At 41.5% G+C, this 15,955-nt stretch overlaps 1 protein-coding gene across 1 annotated transcript; it reads right to left on the bottom strand.

The window, feature by feature from the left end:
* Positions 1-1,428, bottom strand: FGFBP3 (fibroblast growth factor binding protein 3). Its single transcript, XM_027528872.1, has 2 exons — positions 1,221-1,428; positions 1-891 (listed from the first exon to the last, which is right to left on the bottom strand). The coding sequence occupies exon 2, from the start codon at positions 799-801 to the stop codon at positions 28-30; it is 774 nt and encodes a 257-aa protein (XP_027384673.1). The 5' UTR covers positions 802-891; positions 1,221-1,428; the 3' UTR covers positions 1-27.
* Positions 1,429-15,955: the final 14,527 nt, after the last annotated feature.

Genomic DNA, 15,955 nt, shown 5'->3' with positions numbered 1-15,955 from the left:
TCCCCAGGCTTCCCCAGGCCCGCATCCTCAGCCATTCCAGAAATTGACAAAGAAGTTGCAGAGGGAGTGCCACTTCTCAGCACAGTAGGTGTCCGTGAGCTTCGCGTTCTCGTCCAGCCCATCGGGATCAGGCCCGGTCCCCAGTGGTCGCTCCTCGTCTGGGTCCCAGGCCGCCTTCCTCTTGCCCGCTTTGGGCTTCTGCTCAGAGGGCTTCCCTTTGGGCGGCGCGCTCGGGGGAGGCGGGGCCCCTGTCACGCGGCCGAGCGCGGGCTCTCGGGGCTGCCCCCGGCTCCTGGCCCGGGGCTTGGGGTCCCGGGTTAAGCTCGCCGCCGCCTTGGGGCTGACGATCGGGAGTGCCTGGGGCACCAGGCGCAGCTCCGCGCCACGGCCCTTCTTCCCGGCGCACAGGCGGGCCTTGAGCGGCGCCGGGTCGTGGCAGGGCCGCCGCTTCCTGCGTAGCCCGCTCAGCACCTGCATCCAGTAGTGCGAGCGGCGGGCGGCGTAGACAGCGCAGCGCCCGGGCTCTCCGCGGTAGACGCATCGGTGGCGCGCCCCGTCCGGGTCTTGGCAGCGCAGCGCCAGCTCGCTGCCGGCTTCGGGCCCTGGGGCGGGCGGCAGGAGCTGCCAGCTGCACGTGTGTCGCTCGGGGCTGACAAAGCGGCCGGAGGAGCCGCCTGCGGAGCCCGAAGCCGACTCGGCCGCGACGCCGGCCGCCCCCTGCTTTCTCCCGGCGGCCGCGAGGAGGCAGCCGCCCAGCAGCAGCAGAAGTGAGAGCGACGCTCGCCGCTTAAGAGGACTCATGGCTTGCGGTTTCTGCGCTCAGGTCGGCTCTCCAGGGGCCCCCTGGGCGCTTCAGCGGTAGCGGGGCCAGGAGAGCAGCATCCTTTGGTCCTGGGGACAGAGGCAGAGACGGCTACTGACAGAGTACAGGCATCTGCCAACCCGCCTCCCCAGACTCCCTGGGCGCTGGTTTCCAGGGGGCAGCAGCAGCTTGCGAAAGGGCCCTTCTGAAAAGTTTTCCTGAGAAAAAACCAATTACTAGCTAAACAATCTTTTTGAAACTATTTGCGCATTGAGATCATCTCCCCAGTGCAAATACTATAGCAAAGCGACGCCTGGTAATTACCACCTTCACCCATTCCCACCCTCCAGTAATTATATACAAAATCGTTTCAAATTATTCTTTGGAAAAATGCACTTTTCCTGCACTTTGAACTTACCGAATTCTGGGAGAGGTGGCAGGGCCTTATTAAGGTAAAGCGAATTACTGCGTGAAGGATTAGTCTGTTTTAAGCCGACTCCCAGTGAATGAACGTGTTATCAATGGAACAGAAGGGGCCTCCCCCACTACGCCCCCACTACGCCCCTCCCCAACTTCTCTTTCACCGGGAAATTTCCCATCACCGCGCCACACACACAGACACACACAGACAGACACACACAGACACACACACACACACGTATGATGTAAGTGATGATATATCATGAAATAGAAATCTTTTTTGATTCCAGGGTTTAATCACCCGAATTTTAACGTCATTCTTTTCTTTCCTCTTACGTATTTTTTCTTACTTGATCTGTTATTTATTTTAATTGAATTATTGTTGATTTACAATACTGTGTAAGTTTCAGGTGTACAGCAAAGTAACTCAGTTATACATATATAGCAATATTCCTTGTAAAAACTCTTTTCCATTATACTTTATTACAAGAGATTGAATATAGTTCCCTGTGATCTACAGTAAACCCTTGTTGTATATCTATTTTATATACAGTAGTGTGCATCGGTTAATCCCATACTTCCAATTTATCGGTCCCTCCAACTCAGTTGTTCTCAGTACTCTTTTAAAAATAGGCGTTCATAACTATATTTGCAGTAATAGAAAAAAATGTTTGAATAGTGCTTCCTTCATCATTTAATAACAACTTTATTTACCATTTTGCTGTGCTTAGTTGCTCAGTCGTGTCCGACTTTTTGCCACCTACAGACTGCCAGGCTTCTCTGTCCATGGGGATTCTCCAGGCAAGAATACTAGAGAGGGTTGCCATGCCCTCCTCCAGGAGATCTTCCCAACCCAGAGATCAAACCCAGGTCTCCCAAACTGCAGGCAGATTCTTTACTGTCTGAGCTACCAGGGAAGCCCTTTTATACAGTTCACCCATTTAAAGTGTAAAATTCAATGGTTTTTAATATATTCACAGGTGCAACGATCACTACAGTTAACTTTGCAACATTTTTATGACCACAAAAAGCAACCCGTACACTTTACCTACTATACCCCCTCTCCTTTTACATAAATATGGAAAATATCATTTGGAAATGAAAGGTAAAACAGAAAGATCTGAGTTTTAAGAGTTAAATAAAATGAAGCAAAAACAACTGTAAACAGCCTAACCTCGGCACTGTTTACACTCTGATTTTTATATCATTCTGAGTTCTTTATTTTCACCCACGATTTCGAATATTTTTCTCATCCTAATAATATTAATCCTAAAAACTGTTACTACTGATAAAAATGTAATATCCTAGTTTATTGACTTACATTGTCCAGCATTTCACCCAGGAGTGAGCATTGATCTTTTGATTATTTTTAGGTATTATAAATCAAACTTAACTTCTTACAGAAATTAGAAGTTTCAGTTCAGTTCAGTTCAGTCGCTCAGTCGTGTCCGACTCTTTGTTACCCCATGAATCGCAGCACACCAGGCCTCCCTGTCCATCACCAACTCCCGGAGTTCACTCAGACTCACGTCCATCGAGTCAGTGATGCCATCCAGCCATCTCATCCTCTGTCGTCCCCTTCTCTTCCTGCCCCCAATCCCTCCCAGCATCAGAGTCTTTCCAATGAGTCAACCCTTCGAATGAGGTGGCCAAAGTACTGGAGTTTCAGCTTTAGCATCATTCCCTCCAAAGAAATCCCAGGGCTGATCTCCTTCAGAATGGCCTGGTTGGATCTCCTTGCAATCCAAGGGACTCTCAAGAGTCTTCTCCAACACCACAGTTCAAAAGCATCAATTCTTCGGCGCTCAGCCTTCTTCACAGTCCAACTCTCACATCCATACATGACCACTGGAAAAACCATAGCCTTGACTAGAGGGACCTTTGTTGGCAAAGGTCTTCTTTTGAATATGCTATCTAGGTTGGTCATAACTTTCCTTCCAAGGAGTAAATATCTTTTAATTTCATGGCTGCAGTCACCATCTGCAGTGATTTTGGAACCCAAAACAATAAAGTCTGACACTGTTTCCCCATCTATTTCCCATGAAGTGATGGGACCGGATGCCATGATCTTAGTTTTCTGAATGTTGAGCTTTAAGCCAACTTTTTCACTCTCCTCTTGCACTTTCATCAAGAGGCTTTTTAGTTCCTCTTCACTTTCTGCCATAAGGGTGGTGTCATCTGCATATCTGAGGTTATTGATATTTCTCCCAGCTATCTTGATTCCAGCCTGTGCTTCTTCCAGTCCAGCGTTTCTCATGATGTACTCTGCATAGAAGTTAAATAAACAGGGTGACAATATACAGCCTTGACGTACTCCTTTTCCTGTTTGGAACCAGTCTGTTGTTCCATGTCCAGTTCTGTTGCTTCCTGACCTGCATACAGATTTCTCAAGAGGCAGGTCAGGTGGTCTGGTATTCCCATCTCTTGAAGAATGTTCCACAGTTTATTGTGATCCACACAGTCAAAGGCTTTGGCATAGTCAATAAAGCAGAAATAGATGTTTTTCTGGAACTCTCTTGCTTTTTCGATGATCCAGCAGATGTTGGCAATTTGATCTCTGGTTCCTCTGCCTTTTCTAAAACCAGCTTGAACATCAGGAAGTTCACGGTTCATGTATTGCTGAAGCCTGGCTTGGAGAATTTTGAGCATTACTTTACTAGCATGTGAGATGAGTGTGATTGTGCGGTAGCTTGAGCATTCTTTGGCATTGCCTTTCTTTGGGATTGGAGTGAAAACTGACCTTTTCCAGTCCTGTGGCCACTGCTGAGTTTTCCAAATTTGCTGGCATGTTGAGTGCAGCACTTTCACAGCATCGTGTTTCAGGATTTGAAGGAGCTCAACTGGAATTCCATCACCTCCACTAGCTTTGTTCGTAGTGATGCTTTCTAAGGCCCACTTGACTTCACTTTCCAGGATGTCTGGCTCTAGGTGACTGATCACACCATGGTGCTTATCTGGGTCGTGAAGCTCTTTTTTGTACAGTTCTTCTGTGTATTCTTGCCACCTCTTCATAATATCTTCTGCTTCTGTTAGGTCCATACCATTTCCATCCTTTATCGAGCCCATCTTTGCATGAAATGTTCCCTTGGTATCTCTAATTTTCTTGAGGAGATCTCTAGTCTTTCTCTTTCTGTTGTTTTCCTCTATTTCTTTGCATTGATCACTGAGGAAGGCTTTCTTATCTCTCCTTGCTATTCTTTGGAACTCTGCATTCAGATGCTTATGTCTTGCCTTTTCTCCTTTGCTTTTGGCTTCTCTTCTTTTCACAGCTATTTGTAAGATCTCCCCAGACAGCCATTTTGCTTTTTTGCATTTCTTTTCCATGGGGATGGTCTTGATCCCTGTCTCCTGTACAATGTCACAAACCTCATTCCATAGTTCATCAGGCACTCTATCTATCAGATCTAGGCCCTTAAATCTATATCTCACTTCCACTGTATAATCATAAGGGATTTGATTTAGGTCATACCTGAATGATCTAGTGGTTTTCCCTACTTTCTTCAATTTCAGTCTGAATTTGGTAATAAGGAGTACATCTGAGCCACAGTCAGCTACTACTATAAAAATCAGAATATTTTATTATTAGAATGTGTTTATATATGTTTTTGCACAAAGTAAACATCTAGGAGTGTATGTTGACCTAAGGAAGGACATTTCTACCACTCTGGTGAAATGAGAGAGGTTAAAGGACTTACCCAATGTCACACATCATTTAGTGTTAAAGCCAGAAGCCACTTAACTTTATAAATGATTAAAGATATTTACATTTCACCTTTGCATTTACTACTATCACTTGCAAAGTTAGTTAGGTCTTGATTACACCAATTCAATTTAAACTGAAAAACATTTAGTATCAATGAAATTAAGAAATATTAATATAGATTTTATAAACAGAGTAGCTTATTAATCCATTTCACAGCTGTAAAATGGATTCTCTTTCCCAGAAAACCTTATTTGTATAAGCAAAGTACTATATACAGGCTTTTATCACTTTCACTTTTCACCTTCATGCATTGGAGAAGGAAATGGCAACCCACTCCAGTGTTCTTGCCTGGAGAATCCCAGGGACGGGGGAGCCTGGTGGGCTGCCGTCTATGGGGTCGCACAGAGTCGGACACGAGTGAAGCGACTTTGCAGCAGCAGCAGCAGCAGCTGGCATTACTTATAGTTACTGACTACTGAAGCAAATAGGAATAATTTTTCAGCTAAAGAGTGACATCTTGTGACATTTTTCACTAATTACAATGAAAAGTTTGTTACTGAAAAGTCCTAATTATTAAGGGAGTTAGATATCTGAGACCACTCTTCCTGTCAGAAACATTGCCTGAAGAACAGAGCGGGCACATAGATGTGCTCTGCCATGTTAGAAAGGGGTAATTTCTTGTAAATTGTCATTAAATACACAAAACACAAAATTTAACAATTTAAACCATTTTAAGTGTACAATTCAGTGACATTAGGTACATTCACACTGTTGTGCAACCATCACCACCATCCAGCTCCAGGACTTTTTTCTTCTTCCAAAACTGAAATTCTGTACCCATTAAATGCTGACTCTTCATTCCTCCCTTCCTCCTCCCCCTTCAACCTTCATTCTCCTTTCCGTCTCCGTGAATTCACTGCTCTAGGTACTTCTTGCAAGTGGAATCATACAGCATTTGTCCTTTAGTTTGTTGGGTTTTGTTTTTATTTTGGCTCTGCTGGGTCTTCATTGTGGCGTGCGGGCTTCTCTAGTTGTGGCTCAGAGGCATTTGTCCTTTTGTGACTAGTGTATTTCACTTAGTCTGACTTCTTCAGGTTTCATGGACATAGTAGCGTGTGTTAAGATTTCCTTCCTTTTTAAGGCTGAATAATATTCCATCATATGTATAATCCACATTTTACTCATGCATTCATCAGCTGATGGACACTTCGGTTGTTTCCACCTTTTCGCTATTGTGAATAATGCTCCTATGAATATGTGTGTACAAATATTTGTTTGAATTTCTGCTTTCAGTTCTTTTGGTCATCTACCCAGAAGTGAAATTCCTGGATCATAGGTTTTTTTTGCTTTTTTTTTTAGGAAACTCTGAACTGTTTCCTATAGTGGCTGCACCATTTTACATTCCAACCAACAGGGCACAAAGGTCCCAATTTCTCCAAAATCTTTTCCAATACTTGTTATTTACTTTTTTTGTTTGTTATCTTGTGTGTGTTTGCATGTGTGTTTTATAATAGCCACTCTGCTGGGAGTGAAGTAATTTTAATTTACATTTCTCTGATGATTGTGATGTTGAGCATCTTTCCATGTGCTTCTTGGCCATCTGTGTGTATCTTCTTTGTAGAAATGTCTATTCAAATCCTTTGTTTCTCAATCAGATTGTTTTTTGTTGTTATTGAGTTGTAGAAGTTCCTTATATATTCTAGATATTAACCTCTTATAGATACACTATGCAAATATTTTCTCCCATTTTGTGGCTTGCATTTCTACTCTGTTCATAGTATCCTTTGATACACAAAAGGTATTTTTAAGCAGATTAATCTCAAAACTATAATGTTGAGCAAATGAAGCCAAACACAAAAGAGCCCACATTAAAAGTGAAAGTTGCTCAGTCGTGTCTGACTCTTTGTGACACCATGGACTGCACAGTCCATGGAATTCTCCAGGTCAGGATACTGGAGTGGGTAGCCTTTGCCTTCTCCAGGGGATCTTCCCAACCCAGGGATCGAACCCATGTTTCCCAAATTGCAGGCACATTCTTTACCGGCTGAGCCACCATATCTATTTTAAGTTCTGCATCTATATAAATTTCAAGAACAAGCAAAACTAATCAATGGTGGAAAAAGATCAGAACAGGGCTGCCTCTAGGGCATGAGTGAGGCTTGTATTGACCAGGAAGGGATTAAAAAAAAAAACTTCTAGGGGTTTTTGCAATACACTATATCTTGATAGAGGCTTGGGTTACATTTAAGATTTGTATATTTCATTGTATGAAAAATTTACCAAAGAACAACCCCAAGCTTCTAAACAATTATTAAACCCAAATTGTTTATATCCATGCTGAAGCGTTTAGGGGTGAAATATTTTGCAACTTATTTTCAAACATGTAAAAAATTAATATGGATGATATGAATAGACAGAAATGAGTATTAGAGTTATATGAGAAAGCAAATATAGTAGAATTGTAGAATCTAGGTGGCAGTTATATGAGTGTTGACTGCATAATTTTCTTCAACTTTTCTGTATTTTTAAAAAAATTCCATGATAAATGTTGGAAAAAATAGAAATAGAAAATGAAACTATTTTGAAATTACCATTAAAACTATCATTCCTATAGTTAAAACTAATGTATATTAGTATCTTTTCAGATTTGTGTTACATGATTTTTTAAAGGAAACAAAGGTCATGTAATTCTTACATTTCCATTACCCGTCACAAATTTCATTTTGCTCCCCACCCTACTTCCACCCAGGGGTAATCAGCATCTTATCATAAGTTTGGAGTGTATTCTTACAATCCACTTGTAAAAATTTTATACTTGTCTATGCATGTATGTAAAACTAATGTCAAGTACAGTCATTGTGTCTTCATTTATAATAATGAAAAATTGGAAAAACCTAAATGTCAATCAGTGGAGAAATGAATAAGCTATGGGTTTTTACATGATGCAATCAATCTTGGAAACAATGTTAATTAATGAAAGCAAGCTTATAAATTATACTTTTATTGTTAATGGGTATACATATATGTGGCAAAATTACAAAAACATGGGCAGAAAGTACGCACACAAACTTGACAGTAACAGTCATTTCTGGGAAGGTAGGGAGGGGAATGTGATTAGAAAGGGCATAAAAGACCTCAGTCACACCTTTAGTTTCTTGAAAATTTATTTGACGCAAATATGGTAAAATATTAACATTTGTTCAACTTGAGCAGTGTGTACATATGGGGATTTATTTGCTGTGTTTTTCTGTATGTTGGAAATAATTCATAATTTGAAAATACAGTGTAGCTTTGTAAATATAGTTTTTAGAATTTATAGAAATCATATGATAGTGTAAATGTTCTGCAGCATGCTTTTTAAAATTCAGCTTATGGTTTTAAGCTTTGTCCATATTGGTATATGCAGATCTGGTTATCTAATTGCTGTTCTTGGTATCCAGTCATACAACTATATCCCATGCAATTTAGCCATCACTCTGCTGATGGACATTTAGGTCATTTCCATGGATATTATTATCAATACAGTTTTATGCAACAGACTCTGCTTACTGTAAATCTTTCTTGACAAGATGTACAGACTGTATTAGGAGGATGAAGAAAGAAAAGAAGCAGAGGAGACTCTTGGAAGCAGCATATGTGTCCCTCAAAAGTCAAAACAATTGCCTGGTGATAATTAATGAGACGTTCAAAGCACATTAGCTTTCCAAATGATTTGGATACCACTCTGCCAAGTATGGGCTTCGCAGGTGGCGCTCGCGCCAGTGCAGGAGACAGAAGAGATGAGGGTTCGATCCCTAAGTTGGGAAGATCCCCTGGAGGAGGGTATGGCAACCAGTATACTTGCCTGGAGAATCCCATGGACAGAGGAGCCTGACGGGCTACAGTCCATAGGATTGCAAAGAGCTGGACACGATTGAAGTGATTTAGAACACAGGTTTTCTGAATAAATAATGCTGCAGTAAACAAGATCTTGTGGACAGGAGTGTTCCCTAGAGTGGTGATCTTTAAACTGCAGTGTGTGTACTCCTGAGAATACCAAAAACTTTTCAAGAAGTCTTTAGGCCTAAGTTGATATTTTTATTTTTATTTTTTTTAAATTTTATTTTATTTTTAAACTTTACATAATTGTATTAGTTTTGCCAAATATCAAAATGAATCCGCCACAGGTATACATGTGTTCCCCATCTAAGTTGATATTTTTAAAACTCAATTTCAAGATCTTCAACCTCCATATGTGTGCTTTCCTCCATATGTTTATTTCGAGCAGTCCTGGGTCTAGGCCTGTGGTTGGGTGCTGTGCAGGTTGTCACTTTCCACCTCCATTCACAATTGCTCTTCTCTCACTTGACTACAGAAAGGCATAGTTCTCATCCATATCACCTTTCATTTGCTATTTTATGCATAAAATTTAGTATTTATGTGTTTTATATATTAAATTTTTATTTTGAAAATTTAACCTATTAATCTATTTAAAATATATTTTTGTTTTTAGCATGAGACAACAATGTAATTGTAAATCTAATGACTTTGACATAATAGTCTAAATAATACAACTGGACACTTTATACTCTAATATTCATATCAAAGTCTCTTTGATCATATGGGAAGTATAAAGTTTATGGAAGTATCATTCCACTATCTTACTAGAATTCCCTGAAGTCATGGTGGCCATATAAGACAGTTCTGGTCATGAGATATAATTCTATTAAGAATTGGTGGAAGCTTTCTGCTTTCTTGAAACAAGCACCCCTCCGTTTCCCTCTTCTCTTTGGATGTATGACACCTGGTAGCAAAGGAGCCATCTTTCCAGCTCATCTTTCCAATAGAGCTGTTATCTCAGGGGAAGCTGACTCCACTCTCATCTCCTGGATGGTCTAACGATAATTCCGTCCCCGTTGCCGGAGGTTGGTTTAGTTTTAGGTGTGACACAATTCTGTATACTTTGTTCATGTTTGCAGTCAGCTTCTGGGAAAGTTTTTCCCTGATCTTAAAAGAGATTCAAGGAAAGCCAGTCTTCCTCCCCCTTCCCTTGGATACTTTTCTTTTGCAATATACAAGTTTTACAGTTTAGTCAGTTCAAGTTTATGGGTTTTGTTTTTTTTTTTCCTGATTGTTAAGTATTTTTTGTGCATTAAGAAATCCTTTTCTACCCTGAGGTAAAAATATTCAACATAGCCTCCTAATAGTTTCCAAGTTGTGCTTTCAATTTCAGAACCTTAATCCATCTAAGATTTATTTGGGGATATGATAATGAAGTAGGGATTTGATTTTCCCCTCCACATGGAGAGCCAATGGTCCAACATTCTTTATTTAATAGTTCTTTTGCCATTGATCTTCAAAGCCACCTTTCTGGTGATAAAAAAAAAAAACAATAGCTAAAATTTATTTACCACTTAGTATTTTTTTAAGCATATCACATATCAACTCATTTGATCCTTACAACTACTTTATAAAGTACAGGTTCATGATCCATTATTTACAATTCTGGAATTGAAAAACGCATGAATATGATACTTTTAAAAAATTCATTTGGGAGCAAAACCTGACCTAAACTTCCATGCAGCTATTTATTTATTTATGTTGTTGTTTTTTAAAGATATTTTCTATTTATATCCGTTTTGGCTGTTCCTTATGGCATGTGAGATGTGAGATTTTAGTTCCCCATGGAACCCATGCCCTCTGCATTGGAAGCACAGGGTCTTACCCACTGGCCCACCAGGAAAGTCCCTGCCATGCAGCTATATAGAGTCTCTTCTTTAGTCCTCTTAGTATGGCTATTCATACATTTTGCTGCAGAACTGTAAATGTACTTGACTATTGGGTGTGGCCCTAGAAGCTTTTGGGGTGTGACAAGGTATATGCATTGGATTACTTTTCAAAATCTAAAACATTCTAAATTCAGAAAACCATTTAACAAAGGTCTCAGATAAAGGTTGTGTTGTTGTTGTTTAGTTGCTGCTAAGTCATGTTTTTTTGCAACCCTGTGGATTGTAGGCCACCAGGCTCCTCTGTCCATGGGTTTCCCAGGCAAGATAATGGAGTGGGTTGCCATTTCCTTTTCTAGGGGATCTTCCCGACCCAGGGATCGAACCTGCAACTCCTGCCTTGGAACACGGATTCTTTACCACTGAGCCACCAAACCCCAAAGGTTGTGTACTAGTACTACTTTTATCCCCATTTCACAGCTGAGGAAATTGAGACATAGAATTTAAGTCATTTGCTTAAGGTTGCATAGTTAACAAAAAATTTACTCAATGGAGTTAATAACATTTTTGAGTGCTTAAAGTTATAGTCACTTGTGAACTCCGGGAGATGGTGATGGACAGGGAGGCCTGGCGTGCTGCGATTCATAGGGTTGCAAAGAGTCGGACACAACTGAGCGACTGAACTGAACTGAACTAAATGCTTTATATTCATTATTTCCTTTAAACCTTGGCCAATAACCTCAGATATTGGCAGATGACACCACCCTTATGGCAGAAAGTGAAGAAGAAGTAAAGAGCCTTTTGATGGGCGTGAAAGAGGAGAGTGAAAAAGTTGGCTTAAAGCTCAACATTCAGAAAACGAAGATCATGGCATCCAGTCCCATCACTTCATGGCAAATAGATGGGGAAACAATGGAAACATTGTCACTGCAGACTGCATCCATGAAATTAAAAGACGCTTACTCCTTGGAAGGAAAGTTATGACCAACCTAGACAGAATATTAAAAAGCAGAGACATTGCTTTGCCAACAAAGGTCCCTCTAGTCAAGGCTATGGTTTTTCAAGTAGTCATGCATGGATGTGAGAGTTGGACCATAAAGAAATCTGAGCTCTGAAGGATTGATGCTTTTGAACTGTGGTGTTGGAGAAGACTCTTGAGAGTCCCTTGGACTGCAAGGAGATCCAACCAGTCCATCCTAAAGGAGATCAGTCCTGGGTCTGGAAGGACTGATATTGAAGCTGAAACTCCAATACTTTGGCCACCTGATGTGAAGAACTGACTCATTTGAAAAGACCCTGATGTTGGGAAAAACTGAAGACAGGAGGAGAAGGGGACAGAGGATGAGATGGTTGGATGGCATCACTGACTCAATGAACATGAGTTTGAGTGAACTCCGGGAGTTGGTAATGGACAGGGAGGCCTGGCGTGCTGCTGTCCATGGGGTCGCAAAGAATTAGACACGACTGAGTGACTGAACTGAACAACCCTATAAGGTGCTATTATTGTCCCCATTTTCCAGAAGAAGCAGTTGAAGCTTAGAAAGGTTATACAACTTCCCTGGACACACAACTATTAAATGCGGTGAGGAAGGATTTAAAAACAAGCTATTCTGACTTCAGTATATTTATTACACTATGCCTTACCAGTCTGTAACACGTTTAGAACTACATATCGTATCTAATTACCTCTTGGATATTAAAGAGTAAGGGTTTTTTTTAATGCGTATCAGATCATTTTACTCCCATGCTTAAAACCCTCCTGTGACTTCCCATTGATTTCAAATGCATGCAGCAGTAATTGGCAGCTTGAGCGAGCAGTAGCTGGAAGCAAGATCTTAGTTTCCCAGACTGGGAGTCCTAACCACTGTACCACAGGGGCCAGCAGTTAGGGCTAGAGCCCCTAGTCCTTGCCTGCCTAGTAAAGAATGAATTCAGGCAAGAAGGCAGAAGATAAAGAGTAAGTAAAAAGTTTATTTGAAAAGAAAAGTATGGGCAAACTCAGATTCGTGCCTTTGGGAAGTTTAAATCCTTTAGGGGACAGTTTTCCAGGTCTTTGTCTTCCTTCAGGCCAATCATCTTGCTTTGTTCCCCCACACCCTATGGGTTAATCTGTCTCAGGACCTTCCCCTGAGGTGTGCATGCACCCCTCAGCCAAGATGGTCCTCAAAGTGCAGGCTTCTGGGAGGAGCAAGACTCATTATGGCCTGGAATTATCCCCTGACTTTTGACCCCAGTGAGCCTTTCTGCACATATGTAGTGTCTCCCTTGTCCCCAAAATGGGGGAATGGAGATCCCTTAATCCTTTACTCAAACAGGGTTTTGTCCTTGTTTTGTCCTTTTGTCCTTGCCATGGGCTGAATGAAGCACAAGCTGGAATCAAGATTGCCAGAAATATCAATAACCTCAGATATGCAGATGACACAACCCTTAGGGCAGAAAGCAAAGAACTAAAGAGCCTCTTGATGAAAGTGAAAGAGGAGAGTGAAAAAGCTGGCTTAAAACAACATTCAAAAAACTAAGATCATGGCATCCGGTCCCATCACTTCATGGCAAATGGGGAAACAATGGAAACAGTGACAGACTTTATTTTCTTGGACTTCAAAATCACTGCAGATGGTGACTGATCCATGAAATTAAAAGACGCTTGCTCCTTCGAAGAAAGTTATGACTAACCTAGACAGCATACTAAAAAGCAGAGATGTTACTTTGCTGACAAAGGTCCATATAGTCAAAGCTACGGTTTTTCCAATAGTCATGTATGGATGTGAGAGTTGGACTGTAAAGAAAGCCGAGCACCAAAGAATTGAGGCTTTTGAACTGTGGTGTTGGAGAAGACTCTTGAGAGTCCCTTGGACTGCAAGATCAAACCAGTCAATCCTAAAGGAAATCAGTTCTGAATGTTCATTGGAAGGACTGTTGCTGAAGCTAAAATTCCAGTACTTTGGCCACTTGATGTGAAGAACTGACTCCTTGGAAAAGACCCTGATGCTGGGAAAGATTGAAGGCAGGAGGAGAAGGGGACAACAGAGGATGATATGGTTGGATGGCATCACCAACTCGATGGACATAAGTTTGAGCAAGCTCCGGGAGGTGTTGATGGACACGGAAGCCTGGCTTGCTGCAGTCCATGAGGTCACAGAGTTGGACACAACTGAGCAACTGAACTGAACTGTCCTTGCCATGATTATTACCTTGACTATTGCCACGACTTGGCTCAGAGGTTAAAGCGTCTGCCTGGAATGTGGGAGACCTGGGTTCGACCCCCTGGGTCGGGAAGATCCCCTGGAGAAGAAAATGGCAACCCACTCCAGTACTCTTGCCTGGAGAATCCCATGGAGGGAGGAGCCTGGTGTGCTACAGTCCATGGGGTCGCAAAGAGTAGGACACGACTGAGCTACTTCACTTCACTTTAATTGCCACGACTATTACCTTAAGGTATTTACAAGAGAGAAAGACTGGTTATTTACCCTGTTTCTGTTGTTACTTCCATTTTGGAGGGCAAAGAAGAGGCTGATTGTAAATTCCTCAACTAGAGCCCCTCTATCTTGTCTCAGGAAATGTAAAGAAGAGGCTAGTTTTAAGTATCCAGTCTGAAACCCACTTCTTCATACCCCATGAGATGCAAACAGGAGGCCAGTTGTAAATGTCTAACCTGGGCCTTTCTACCTCCTACTTCACTACTGCTAGACGAAAATCCAAATTCCTTACAATGGCGCCTTTCTAACTCTCCCATCTTGTTCTCCAAGATAGCCAGCTTCTTTTAGGTTTTTACCTGAGATGTATCCCCTACCTGGAAGACTCCCTCCTGTTAGTCAGGCCTCAGATTAAGCTCCTCCTTGGTTTTTCCCTAATTACCCAGTTTGGAGTCTCTAATCATGCTCTCTATCCTATCATTCTGTTTTTCATAGCATATAAACATGATATTTTCTCATTTACTTGTTTACTCTCTTTCCTTCCATTAGAATGTAAGTTCAACTACAGTGGGCACCTTATCTGTTTTGGTTTCTTGTGAAATCCTAATCTCTATAATAGACTTTAGCATGTGGTAGGTACTTAATTTTGGCTGAATAAATTAATGTAGTGTATGATCAGTAAATGTACCTGCTGGTTAGTTTCAGTGGTGGTACATGAACTGAGAAGGCAGGTGGGAGGAGCTGGTGAAATATAAAGGCATTTAAACATCAGTTTTTGCCTAATAGTATAAATAGTGCCTAACAGTGTTTGGCATAGAACAGGGGCCAAATTAGTATTTGTTTTAGAATGAACAGTATATATTACTAGTAGCTTGGCTCTTGGGCAAATTTCTTAACCTTCCTGAGCTTAGTTTTCTAACCTATAAAATGAAGATTAAAACTTACTTTACAGGATTAGCCTACAAATTATATGAGATAATGCATGCCAAATGTATAGCACATAGGTTTTTAAATTTCTTTCCCTTTACACTTTATAAACTCTTGGAAGCTCTTCTAGCCGCATGACCTCATTTTATTTCTATAGTACTTCTCATTAGTCTTTATTTTATGGATGAAAAAGACTCAGGGGCTGAGGCAAAGCTTCTTCAGGTAATGACAAGCCAATGGACAAGTTTTATAAGCAAAGGAGTGACTCGATGAAAGCAGTGTTTCTTGAAGATTCATCTGCTGGAGGCCTTTAAGATGGGGTCAACTGAAGAAGCTGGAGAAATACTACTTTGACTACTATCATAAAAATCAAGTTTAAGGTGAAAAGGCATGCACTAGGTGACAGAGAACGTTTGAAAACCTAACAAGAGACTGAACAGCTACACAGCAAAAAAGACACAAACTGCCGACAGTTCTCAAACACGGTTGAGAAAGTGATGTCACCAACAACCTAAACAATTAAGATACCAAACTTTGCAAAATGGTTGGCAGTTCTTCCCTCTAATACCTATGCAGAACATACGGCGGTTACATGGCAAACATTTGAGCCGTGTCTTCACTGCCGTTGCACACCTTTGTGGATTTCACCCTCCCACTGGGATCGCCATCTGGACTAGAGCATCTTATGGACCTGTGGATTCTGTTTTCTCTACGAGCAGTCTGGTGAGGTGAGAATCGGGGCGATGAAGAATTAGAAGTAAAGGTTTTGAACTTTGAGAGTCTCGGCTAGATCGACTTTTTTCTTTCTATAAAAATGAAGTCCTTGAAGACTTAACGACCCCCCCCCCGGAAGAGCACAAACAGCCTTTTGGCAGCTCGTGCCACCAGGCCGCAGCAGCTCGTACTCCTTCGGCTCAACAGCAGAGCGGAGCACCTCGCGGTGAGCTGACGTCACTTCCGGCGCGCTGACGCTCAGTCCGGCGTG

This window comes from Bos indicus x Bos taurus, chromosome 26 (genome assembly GCF_003369695.1).
Source record: "Bos indicus x Bos taurus breed Angus x Brahman F1 hybrid chromosome 26, Bos_hybrid_MaternalHap_v2.0, whole genome shotgun sequence".
Taxonomy (NCBI): Eukaryota; Metazoa; Chordata; class Mammalia; order Artiodactyla; family Bovidae; genus Bos; species Bos indicus x Bos taurus.
This window is presented reverse-complemented; position numbering and strand designations above follow the sequence as displayed.

Coding starts and splice junctions, on each gene's coding strand:
- FGFBP3 (XM_027528872.1), bottom strand. CDS start 801: ATGAGTCCTCTTAAGCGGCGAGCGTCGCTCTCACTTCTGCTGCTGCTG.